The following is a 13,794-nucleotide window of genomic DNA, read 5'->3' on the forward strand; positions in this document are numbered from 1 at the left end:
ATCTCAATTGTCAACTGTCTGAAATCTAAACTTATTAAGAGTTTAACATATTCACAATATCTATTAAGAGTTTCTAAAGCTCTTCCATTAGTTGTCCTACCTACAGTCCACCAAACCAAACTCACAACTTGTTACTATTCCGATACAGGCACAAAAACACATGGAACCTCTGATGGAGCCAAGCAGACATGCTGGAAGGTTGCTTCTCAGTTACACCAGTCAAGTCTCATTATTTTGTCAAGAAACTCCAGAAGGAAGCCCAATACACTTTTGAGACTTTTTATGAAAAATGTATTCCCAGGCACTCATGGAAAGAGACTCATCAATAGAAAATAATCAACTCTTAAGTTAACTTGTAGGGATTACTTAAAAGTTTGTCTTAAAAAAGACAAATCTAACCTAATCTAAAACTAGATTCTGTTGATTCAGACTTCATGAAAGGAAACCTGAACTATCTAACAAGGCCAGTGACACATCTGCATTTTAATATATCAATTACTTAAAATACTGAACTCTTCCTAGGTAGTGCCTCTATCATGACCCTGGCTTACATAATCTACCCTCACAAATTCACTTCAACTTTTATTGATTGGAAAAAATAAAGAATTTTATAATATCAAGGAAATCCATACAACAGCCTTTCATGGAAACCAAACCAAATTTCTATTTAAGGACTCAATTTACTACCTGCTTTCCTTAACCATGAGCAGATGCAAAACAAAAACAAAACAAAACAAAAAAACAAGATCAAATATGAAAACTAAAAGATGTACAAATTTAAAAACAAAATGCAACTATAAGAGACAGACTTAACGACTGAAATATGCAAAGATGGTCAGGGTGGAAAGAGCAGTTCCTCAGTAATTGTGTCCTCGTGTATTTCAGAAATCTCCATCACTTCCCTAAACTCAGGTCATGCGGCATTCTCACATGCACCAGCATGTTCCCTGTCATCCAGAGGATGACAGAATCATATCCCAATTACAGAAAAGTACAAGCTTTTAGTATGATAATTAATAAGAAGGACACATTAAAAACCAATGATGTTCTTCTACATTATCACTCTTGCCATTCAAAAGGATCTTAGAAACCTTCAAGGCTTTACTTCTGTTTATAATTACCTGTGCTCAATCGCAAGGGAAGAGCAAATGAATGATTAAACATAGAACACTAACAATTTCTTTGTAGCTTCAATTTCTGCGCAGCTTTTGAAATTTACAATTGATTACAGGTGTGTAGAAATGGTCTGAGACTTCATAGCAATTAAAGAATCCATAAATGACAACTTTCAGCTCTAGGAGAATGCTTAGTTTCATTAATGTTGCCTTTGGGGGAGAGACATGGTGAGGGCTAAGGTTAGGAGTCAGACAGAAAATGGCAAATATCCTATTAGCTTTACTTTCTCTGTTCCTAAAGTAGGAGTACTATCACTGATCTCAAGAGATTTCATAGGGATAAGAAATAATGCCTATGAAGTGCCTGACATATAACCAAAACCTAACAATATTAAGCCCCATTCCATCTCCACCCCCTGCTAAAACTCTAGCTTGTTGTAAACAGCAGTTAACCTCAGGATTCCCGCAAAGCATGAGCCAAATGGAATTACCCTTGTCTTGATTTTGGCTTGTTTACTGCCTAATCCACCATCATGGGATGGATGAAGGTGGCTGTAGAAAAGAAATTGTTTTAGTTTAAAATGATAAAACCACCCTCTTCTTTTTTCATTTTTTTGTTTACTTTTAACTGGTTGTGAAGAGGTGGTTGCAAACAGAATTATTTATGCAAAGTTGAAAATAATGCCACACAAAATTCAAAAATTTACATACTAAAGATCATGCTGCACACTGTATGAGCATACTGCTTTAGAACCTTGTTTCCTCTTATAATCAAAACATAGAATTCAGCATAAAGGTGGCAAAAGAAATTTCTGCAAAAACCCATGACTTGTAGCTTAGCCACTAAGTGTCAGGACGAGGTGGCTAAAATGTAACCAGAATGCCTCAAAGGAATATCTTGTATTTTCAGATCACATGGAATTCTAAAAATGAATTGCTAATTAGACTGACAGTCCCCACAATTGTGATCATGTTCAAAGTGTACAAAAATATATTCCTTGTTTCATCCTATTTGTAACCCTGATTCTATCCTGCACCAGAACAGATCAAATGGTATGTGGGAGATTGATCTGGGAAAAGCCTCATCTTTAGTTTGTTCTCCTTACATGTATCTTGATAACTTCTTAATAATCAGCAGGCAGATGCTACACAGTTACTTCAGTTGCTTATTATATGGGCTAGAAATGGTGATCATAAACATTTTGCTTTCACGACCTCATCACCTAAATTTTCTAATATACGGAAAAGCAACGTTTTGCATGGTATTCTATATTTTGTTTGTTTGTTACTAATGGTAAATATTTATCAGAGAAAAAACTGACCAGAAGTAAAGAATCAAAGTTGCTCATTTCAGTGTTTGTCCTGCTGGAACAAATACAATGCTACTTAAAATTCCTCAGCTATTTCTTCTTTCTGAAAACTGATTTGCTAGCAGAAACAATACGAAATCTGGTCAACACCCTCCTTCCTTTCTCTAGCATGGCACAAAAGTGTTATCTCAACAGACAGGAAAGGAAACTTAAATTAATTTATGTTTTCATAAATTCAGCTCTGCTCAGCAAATTCATTCATTCATTAATTATAATGAACAGCACAAAAAGGGTATGTTTTGGTCTATCAAATGCCTGCATTCACAGGAGAATTTTGACATACAAAAGACTGCATGTTTTACTTAGCTGAAACCAATAAAAAGGCAGATTGTTATTCTTTTATCAGGATTTAGCAGACATGTCATATGAGGAAAACATTCACAATACTCTGTAGCATACTCTGTAGCTATTTTTAAAACTAGAGTGGAACCATTATTTTATTTAAAGTGATTGTCTTTGTTCTATGTCAAGATTCTAGCACTGAACCATACAACTATAAAGGCTTTTTTAATTTGAAAACTACGGTATTTAATTTCTGCATAAGGAACTGTAATTCAATTTTAAATAGTAAAATATGTAATACATTTTGAAAGTGTCCTGAAGTTGTTAAAATGGGCATTTTCAGAATACTTTTAGTTTAAAGGCATACTTTTTCAAGAAAATCTTTGTATCATTATGCAACATATTTGAATAGAGTTTTTACATTTATTTTTAGCAAAAATAGACTTTTCTTTTTCTTTTCTTTTTTTTTTTTTTTTTTTTTTTTCTTTTTTTTTTGAGATGGGGTCTCGCTCTGTCACCCAGGCTGGAATGCAGTGGCTTGCTCTTGGCTCACTGCAACCTCCGCCTCCTGGGTTCAGGCAATTCTCCTGCCGCGGCCTCTCAAGTAACTGGGATTACAGGTGTGTACCACCACACCTGGCTAATTTTTGTACTTTTAGTACAGATAGGGTTTCACTATGTTGACCAGGCTGGTCTCGAACTCCTGACCTCAAGTGATCCACCTGCTTCAGCTCCCCAAAGTGCTGGGATTGCAGGCGTGAGCCACCGAGCCCAGCCTGAGATACATCTTATAATCACTGGCAAATTAAATCTGCCTGTCCCAAGGCAAGGGCTCACTGTTGCACGTGGGTGGGCTCAGTTCTATAGAGAGGATGGGGGTCAACAAGCTATCATCGCAGGTGGACTGTTTGCATTAACAGCCATAAATACAGGGACCTCATCCCAAATTTGCCTGCCACCATGCCTGGCTAATATTTGTATTTTTAGTAGAGAGACAGAGTTTCACCACATTGGCCAGGCTGGTCTTGAACTCCTGACCTCAAGTGATCTGCCTGCCTCAGCCTCCCAAAGTGCTGGGATCGTAGGTGTGAGTTGCCGCGCCTGGCCAATTTTAGCAAAATCAGTTTTAAAAATAGTCCTTCCTTGACTAGCATTACCTCCTTAAAGCAGCGTTTCCCAAGCAGCAGCAATGTGGTCCCCCATGGAGAGACCCTGTTGTCACAGCTGAAGAGTTGCTACTGGCATCTAGTGGGTAGAGACCAAGGATGTCGCTAAATATCTTACATGTACAGGACAGCTCCCCACAAACAGCAAAAAATAAAATGTTCCCAAATATCAACAGTGCTGAGGTTGAGAAAATCTGCTTTAAAGCAAAATTACTTAAGAGCTTTAAATTTTATTTTTAATTTTGAACCCCATGAACAGCCAAGTTTTTGAAAAGGAAGATTGTTCTAGGCAAACTCAATATACTGAGTCACGGTCTGAGAAAAGTAAAACCTAGGCCTAGATGGCATTACCCAGAACACTAATTTTAAACATGTAAAGTCAAGAAATACAATTTTCTAAACAGCTACAATTTTGGCATAATACATCTTCACTTATATGTACTTCAAAGTTTATTTTTATGCCTGCTACACAGTAGGTATTCATCAAATCCTTATTGAGGAAGGAAGGAAGGAGAGAAAGATCTAACTTCCTATATCTTAGCCCAGGATATTTTGAAAGATAATATTGAAATCAGGATAGGACCCCTCCCTCTTGGACTTCGGCAGGTTGTTAATGTTTTCCCAAGTCCTCCCATCTTCCATAGTACTACAGTGTAGCCAGCTAGCCATGGTCATTTTCCAGGCTCCTATGCAACTACGAAAAGCTGCATGTCTATGAAAGGCCTCACCGATATACTGTGTGCACTCTGCAGAAGAAAGACCATACTTAGAGGAATTGCTTGCCCTTCATTTCCCATCTTTCCCCCTTACCATATATTGGGATGCAGAGCTGGCACTGATCCTGTTTCAAGCACGCCGATGAGGTTAACTCCCTAAGAAGAGTAGTAAAACAAAAATAACCTGGGTTGTTGAATGACCACTTGGCATGGAGCTGACTCTCCAGCTGGGATCACTCACCTCCAGATTGTCATGTGAGAGAAATGACCTTATTTAATCCACTGTATGTTGAGTCTCTTTCTTACAGCCACTTGTACAAGGCAATTCTATAACTGATAGTGTCCTGTGTTACTGGGGTGATAAATGCATTCTATCTGAAGAAATGTTAAACTGGATAATTTTTAAACATGGCAATGCAAATAATAATTGAAAGTCTAGATTATATAGTTACTTTATATGAATATTAGGAGGAAGAATTGCCATGGGTTTATTATAGTCAATCTCAGTTATCCAGTCTAAAAGGAAACAGGCACAGAAAAAATCTGAAGATAATTGCCAAAGGAATTCATTGTTTAAATGATATTTATGTAAACTCATGCTAATGATAGCAGGCTGGGCCTTGTAAAATGTAGGCTTAAGCACATAATTTTGACTTTTAAAATTTTATAGTTATAGCATTTTCATCTAGTTATAGCATTTTCATCATCTTGACTTTGTCTCTCTTTGACTAAGATACCTGTAAGAATACCAGTAGCAAGAGGAAAAAAGAAACAAAGGCCAGATGACTCCACAAAGTAAACAAACTTGAATCACGGATTTCTGTATGAATTGTGTACTCAGATTTTGAATAGTCAATTAAATTTAATTCAAAAGCTTCTGTGCCTATCTTGGTATTCAGAAAATGTGGCTGCTTCTCTTTGGGCACATTCTTTATTGAACTACAAAGTATTTTTCTTTGGGTTTTATCTGAATGTATCTATTTGTTCAAAGATTTATTCCTACTCTATGTGAATATGGAGGAATTGTTGACAAACTAAATATTTCCCATGAGAATCAATTAAAATATACTTCGGTTAATCAGCTTTATGCAATTCAGATTTTTCCATCAATATCGCTCTTTTTAAAAATTAATGTCTTCACTACTGTCATGGACTTTTTATACTAGGAAGTATCTATACCTTAAATATATGAAAATAGCAAAGGTACCAAGACATACATTGCAATCTCTTAACATCTTCCCCATTCCAAATTATATTTATGGATTGTTTTGAAAAGTCCGTTGCCATTAATTCAATGATGTATGCAACTTTTAAAAACTTGAAATCAAAGCATCAAGATAGCATAATTTAAAAAGTAAAATAGCTTCATCTGAAATATATGTTTAAAGATTTAAAATTCTAAAGAATTTGAACGTCTCACAACAAAATCATTTCTAAATGTAATAAAGTTCAGTGTACAAACTAGGTATCTTTATAATTTATATATTAAATTCAAAACTATTTACTATTTTCAGAGGAATATTAATTTTGGCTGAAAAAAAAAACCCAAGATGCACTTCCTTCACAGTTGAATAGCAGCACACTAATTACCGAGTGAGGAGATTTTGATTCTTGATTTCGGAATAAATTGATCTCATAATGTAAAACAAAATTAAAATGACACTTTCACAGCCTCTCTCCTTCCCAATTTCTTTCTGGGGCATTAGTCACTCAGCTACATTCCACCACTACAGGAAAAGGCAAACAGATGACACACTGGGACCGTGAATGTCCCAGGGAACATTCAATTAGTACATCACCATGGTGAGTCTATGATGGCTACCACAGATATGTGAAGATGACATTATTACCTATTGTAAAAAAAAAATCATCCAAATAAAGAAATCACAATTCTGAATTTTAAACCAATACACCGCATATACACCATATTCCACGTGGGAGGCTGTGTGAAAATGAACTGGAAGCTCTTATGCATGCCATATCTGTGGCCTTCGATAAGTCAGAAGTCTCCAGGCTTTTCTGTTTGATTTTATCTATACACAAAGGAGACTGGTCTTGGCCAGTGGTTCTCCACAGGAGCAGTACCCTAGGATGTGTTTTGGAAACAGACTAGCATTTTTTATTTTCGCAGTGATGGGCACTTAGGGGAGGCACGGCAAAGATGTGGTTCCTTTCCACACATTAAAGGAACTGTGCCGTGTTCTCTGTCACGTTCAAATATTTCTCTGTTCATTCCTTTCACTTGAACCTTCTAGATGACCAGGTTAGAGAGTAACTCCTTTCTACTTATTAAACAAGTCAATTTAATTTTTAACAAACTGAATTTTCCAGGGATTCAACTCCTGTGTATGTGTGTGCTTTTGTTTGCCACTTTACTAAGTCATTCACCATTTCAGAAAATCACCTCGCCCACCACAAATCTGCTGACTCAGAGTAAACAACATAGCAGGATGGGATCAGGATTCTTTTGCAACTATTATATTCACGTCAATGCCATGAATAGGTTCAAATAGCCACGTGTTTGTTTTATCATGTCTTTCAGTACAGTCATGTCTGAGCATTTATATATTGAGCATATCATATTTTATTTTAACTATTTTCCTGTTATCTTTGTACTGGTTTTAACAGAACCTACTTATACATGCAATTCTCCACAAATTTCATTGCAGGATAGTAAGAAGGTGATAAAATATTTTATGAAAAGGAGACATCACATCTGATAGGGAGGCAAAACACTGACCTACGACATCATCTAAGGCTCCTCGTAATTCTAACATTTCTTGATTCTGTGAAAAATGTCCACTCAGCAAGTGCTGATTATTAGCAAGCTTTTACCTCTACTCTTACATTTCAACATTTCCAAGTATTGCAATTAAATTAAAAAGAGAAATACCTGTGGTCGCTAAGGTGATACATAAAAACACCGACTTCATTAAACGTTCAAACATTGATGTTAGTGGGGAATTCCATAGTGCTGATGCCTTTAACAGGTTAACACAGGACCAAAAAAAAAAAAAATAGATTCTAAGGCACAGTTGGAGCCCTTCACTTCTATCTGACCACAAGAGGCTATACTACTGGCCTCAGCAGCTGACTATGCCCTTGTTCTGTCCTTGGGCTAAGGGGCACATATGTTAGTTATATGCTGCCTCAGCATCTCTCCCAAAAATTTCATTCAGGAAAATATACATCTGCCAGTAACAAGATGTTCTAAATGTGGAACAGGATGAACATAACCAAACTGCAAATGTCTACTTAGCAGAACTTGTCATTCAAAAGGCAACACCTTCAACTCAATATTGGCTTGCCGACAACTATACTACCATTTTTCTGTGGCAATTTGTTCCTGCAATCAAATTGAGCGATAATCATTACATCTGCTATGCCAACTTCTGGTTTATGAAAATACATTGAAGACAAGACTTCAGGAGCTATCTCTTCTTCCCACACAACTGAGTTCTCCCCATGTCTACCTTTTCCATTATTATGTCTGACCATCCAGCACTACCACCTCCCTCCTCTACCATATAAGCTCCTGTCACAGGCAACAATGTGTTAATATTCCACAGATTTTCATACGTACATGAAATTAAACTTACCAAGACAATGTTTGGGGAAACAATTCCCTGGTGAAATAAGATAAACCCATACCTAATAAATATAGCCTTCTTGGTCAAATGACCAAGAGCCAAAAAGATAACTAATTACATACAAACTATTAAACAGAAAAGAGGGACAAAAACAAGCACCAAATTCTGTTTGATCTACATACCAAAACAAACGCAAGATCCAGAACATTCAATTGGAAAACTGCATCAAGAAAGTCTAATAACCATTGTTTTTTCAAAAAGAAAATTTTATTGAGGCATTTAAGTAATAAATTCTTTGTAAGCAATTACAGAAATATTTCAAAATTACTGCAAGATCAAAAAAATTAACACTTTGAAGGTATGGATAAACATTTACTTTTTAACTCATGAGTTTCTAAAAATAAAATAATAATTTTTATAGGAAGAAAAAATATATATTACCAGCAATCTTTTTTTATAAACCTCAACTTTTCCTCACTGCCCTCACATACATGTAGGATACCAAATCAGCAATTTTCTGAAAATGCGTGTTTCTAACCAAATAAACATGTGAAACATAAAAGGATTTCTGAACGAGTACAGCTGACTCCTCAAGTTTCCCACATTACACAGTCTACTCTCAGCTCCCAGCATTTCAATGACCATCTGACTTCAGTGTTTGTTTGGGCTTATAAAGGTTATGGGTTAGTGCTTGGGGTGAAGAGCACATTTTGACCTGATGTAACATTTTATATCTACTTGATTCAAAAATTAAGAAAAAGAAGGTTTGCCAATGGCTCTTTGAAAAAAGCAGATGACCCAGCATGGAGACCCAGTCCTGTGTCGTTCTTACCCGCAGGGCCTCGATGACGAGGTCTCTGGCCTCCAGCTCCCCTTCCATCACGCTGAGGAGCATCCGCAGCTCGGATTTACTGAGAGTATCCACGTCAAACTCTTTTTTCTGTAACACATAAAAAAACAAGGCAATGAAAAATCTTTTCCTAAGGAAGACACACACATCCTAAGAGTTATGCAATGGATCATTTTTATCCCAGTGGCTCAGCAGATCCAAGAGGCACTGGGGTACTATTTGCAGCAGACAATCTATGCCCTGACCTTCTAGGAGGAGAGGTAAAAACTGTAACGCCAGTCTCTCAACTCTCCTCTCCAAGGAGCTATAGTTCCCCAGCCTGCCTGCACACCCAGACTCAAAATCTCTCCAAATCACACAGCACAAATTTAAAGTCCCTGGAGTCTCAAGCAAAACAGGTCTGGTATATCTTGGGGGAATGGGGGAGTTTCAAGAGAAGCAAAGAAAGCATGGATGTATTCCTAGAAGGGCCCCAACATAAAGACTCCTGGGAGGTTTTTATAAATTCCAGAACATCCAATAATAATAGGTCATGTTTACACACTCTGCAGCAGAGGCCACCAGCTGGCAGCCAAATCTGGCCTACAGATGTGTGTTACTTGGGTCACAAAGTGGGTTTGTCGTCGTTGTTGTTTTTCATTTAGCCAACATTTAAAAAATCTTAAGATGTCACCAAAAAATCCAGATCCCTGGCTTGTCTTCAAATGTCAGATGACTGGGTAACTCCAGATTCATATTTCCTCACGGCAATAATGCACAGAGCCAGGAAATAGCTGCCCCTTTAGAAGGAACACATTCCTCATGTTGCCAACCCTCCCCCACCAACACATACACACACACACACACACACACAGTACAGGCACACACACTTTTAAGAAACCAGGACTGCCACTCATATGTGGTCATCTGGGCGGACAAAGTCCAGTGAGTTTGGAACCCCTGCTGTTTGGTTATCAAAGTGCCTTCTTATGAACGCCTCTGTAGCTTCTTGGCAGGCCTGGGAGGGAGCTGAGACTGGAATAAGTGAGACTTCCAGGGACCTAGCTATAGCTTGAAGTCAGCACCAGGGCCCTAGGTGTGTGTGGGGGGGAGGTGGGGGGAAGGGAGGGGGTCATAATTTCTCACACAAGGTTCTTCCAGCCCTTTTGTCTTCTCTTGTAGATTTCTACCCTGAGCAACTGCATCCAACCTCTTAAGGCTTTAAATTTGATAGGTATATCACTGACTCTCGATTATTTTGTCTTCCGCTCCAACCTCCTTCCTCACAGCAACTTTTACAAGTAGGTTCTCCAGCATTCATTTTAGAGATAAAGCTGAAAGTGAGTTCACAGTCAGCCTGGGTGAGTCCAAAGCCTGAGCTCCTTCCACCGGGCACACTCTGCTCCTCCCTTCTGTACACAGACTCATTTGACAAGCCCAGTCACCATCATAGAGAAGGGTAAAACAACATTTATCCCCAAATCTGTCTGTACACTCACCCTCAGAAGCCATTGTTCAAAACATGCCAGAATATTACTTCACACTTGCATAGCACCCAATGGCTTCCAAAGTAGTCTCAAAGAATTGACTAATTTACACCATATTGCCATCTCCATTTTTAAAATTGAAACTCAGAAAAGTCAGATAATATATGCAGAGCATGCAACCAGTAAATGGTAAAACGAGGATATATGACCAAATGCCATGACTTATCTTCACACTTTACCAGCATGGCACCAACATTCTAGAATAAGCTCTTTGAGATGAGATAAAAATGGTACCATCCTATCAATCAGCCAACATAAACACTGGGCTATTTCTGTGAAGACACAAAAGTATACATAGTAAAGACAGTAAACGATTTCAGAGGCTTTCAAACAGGCATGACCAGAACGGTAACATTTAAGTTTCAAAAGAATCTTCTGGAAAGAGATATGATGGTACAAAGGGGAAAGAGACTAGAGCTAGGGGGTTCTCTCAAGAAAGATTTTAAAAGGATCTCTCTCTTAAAATTATTTCTTTTTGCATACACACTAGACAGAGAAGTTATTTGGAAAGGTAAGGGCTAAGGATAAAGAGAAGAGGAAAACCTATAGCAAGCATAAATCATGTGTAGTTCTCAGGGATTCCTACTTCAAAGATTTCTTAGAGATGCTCCCTATGAATAGTAAAATCCAATGTACCAAGTCCCAATCTCTGCTCCCACTACACAGTAGTGTCCATAAAGTCTTATAAACCAATTGTTCTCAAACTTTGGCATGCATAAGAATCACCTTAAGACCTTGTGAAAAAACAGGCTGCGGTGCCCCACCCCTGGAAATTGTGATTCAGTGAGTCTGAGGTGGAGCTGTGAATCTGCCCCTCTAACAAGCTCCTGCTGATGTTGCTGGTCCACAGACTACATGCTGAGGAGCACTTCTATAACTCATGCCATCCTCTGTTTTCTCATCTGTATAATGGAAATCCTAACATCTACCCTGCATTCTTGTGAGGATTAAACAAGAACATATCAATGAAGTAAGTGCCAAATGAAGGCAGGAGGTTGTTATTATTAACCCAGATGTTTCATGTAGAGAGGAGTAGGGTATTGGCCAGGAGCCTATTTCTTTGAAAATCTACCAGCCCAAGTCCAATAAACTCAGTTTATTGGCTATGATGAAAGACAGGCTCTTTTATCCTGGTTTTTCCCACTGAGATGGGAGAGTAAGCTGCAATTCTTATGTGCTTTAGAGGGTAATGTTTTATTAATGATGCTGCTGGTTGCTCTAAGGATTTTAATTAATTGTATATTTTATTGTCCTGCTTCTCCAAAGCTTTATAAGCAAAGTGCTCCATTTTAAAAACTAATAAATTATGAAAGACATTGCCAAGATCCTGATTCATATTAGAGTCAGGAGAGCCTGCCCTGCTTCCATCAGCAGCAGCAACACATGTGACCTACAGCCAAAACTTCTGTTTTTCTATACACTACCATCAATAAAGAGGGAAATTCATTAAAATAAAAAATATTGGTACAAGGGTTCTTGCTAAACCATAGATTATGTCACACAGAATGTTAAAAAATAAATCTGTCTCCCATCACAACGTATGAAGTGATGTACTGTTTGAAACATACAGTGCATCTGTCTGCTTGTCTTTCTTCTCTCTCTGTCTCCACCCCCATTTCTCCGCTACTAGTCATAGTAAAATTTCTCTACTAATTCCTGGCCTTTCATAGTGCAAATATTGTAATAATATTTTCAAATCGTCAACACCTTTCATTTCCACTCTATTCTGGCAAAACAAGGTAAAAACAAAGTACTGTGCATGAAAAGATGCTGGAGATCTTAAGACTCCAAGTATTTTATAAATAAATATAAAGCACTTTAGTATTTTTAGAAAAATAACCTCAGAAGCAAAAATTCTAACAAAAAAACTGTATTTTTGTTAGAATATATATATATACACACATATATATGAATGAAGTGGCATTAATGTTAGATGCATATGGTACAAAAGTACTTATAGAAAAAATATTAAAGTTTCTTGGTTTAAAAGCCAAACGAATTAAGTCATATGTTTATAAAAGACTGCACTGATAATCTAATTTTCAAATTGGATAGAAGACAGGACAGATCCAAATGCTGCCACTCACACAAAAAATTAAGGTCTCTGTCATGGCACTCATGAAAACATGACTCCCAAATCCCCATCTCCCCCCAGAAAATAACTAGAGCAGACATGTTCACAGACCGAGGTTTACTATTGAACTTGCCTTTGCCAATTAAAAAAGAAAAATCCAGTTCTTATTTTTTAGTGATGAAAAGAAGCTAAAAACAAAATAAAACCAGATCTGTGCCAGGCACGGTGGCTCACGCCTGTAATCCTAGCACTTTGGGAGGCCAAGGCCGGCGGATTGCCTGAGCTCAGGAGTTCAAGAACAGCCTGGGCAACACGGTGAAACCCCATCTCTACTAAAATTAAAAAAAAAAAAAAATTAAAAATTAAAAATTAGCCAGGCGTGGCAGCGTGCATCTGTAGTCCCAGCTACCCTGGAGGCTGAGGTGGGAGAATTGTTTGAACCCAGGAGGCAGAGGTTGCAGTGAGCAGAGATTGTGCCACTCCAGCCTGATGACAGAACAAGACTCCATCTCCAAAGAAGAAAAAACAAAACAAAACAAAACAAAACAAAAACACAGATTTCAACTCCACAGGTCACTCTTCCGCCTGTTACATTTGCCAGGAAAAGCATTCCAGAAAAAACACTTAACACCTGGTTTTAAAAATCTGACATGGCAGCTTCAACCAATCCAGAATCTGGTCATCAAATACAAAGTATGTCTTGTTTGGGATACAAGTCACATATATTTATTTATTGTATGTTAATCTATTGTATATTATAATTTATTATAATTTATTTAAAATTTAAAATTATACTCATATAATTATATATAATATATATATATGATATGTATAAATTAGAAAGGAGAAATAATCCCAAACTCAACTGTTCAACACTGTAGTTTTGAACAGCTCTGAATTACTTGGGGCAAGTGTGGGGAGAGCACTCTTGAGGATTTTTTCTCATACAGGCTGAGAGAGAGAGAAAGAGACAGAATAGACAAAACAGACCCTGGCTGAATCAAGCCATCTTGAATTTCCAGAATTGAACACAGGCCAATACCAAGTTTGCCCCTCCCCAAATCTAAAACACTAGGTTTATGTGGGGAATTCAGTAGACACGGCT

The 13,794-nt window shown here is 37.5% G+C and overlaps 1 protein-coding gene across 11 annotated transcripts in view; it reads right to left on the bottom strand.

The window, feature by feature from the left end:
* Positions 1-13,794, bottom strand: part of CTTNBP2 (cortactin binding protein 2) — a 162,836-nt gene that overhangs the window by 141,870 nt on the left and 7,172 nt on the right. For all 11 annotated transcript variants that reach the window (XR_012432814.1, XR_012432816.1, XR_012432815.1 and 8 more), the window contains exon 2: positions 9,072-9,179. Coding sequence is in view for 5 of the 11 variants with exons in the window: in XM_005550602.4 (XP_005550659.3) it covers positions 9,072-9,179 (108 nt within the window). In the remaining 6 variants the exon portion in view is untranslated. The remainder of the gene's footprint in view (positions 1-9,071; positions 9,180-13,794) is intronic.

Source organism: Macaca fascicularis, chromosome 3 (assembly GCF_037993035.2).
Source record: "Macaca fascicularis isolate 582-1 chromosome 3, T2T-MFA8v1.1".
Classification (NCBI taxonomy): domain Eukaryota; kingdom Metazoa; phylum Chordata; class Mammalia; order Primates; family Cercopithecidae; genus Macaca; species Macaca fascicularis.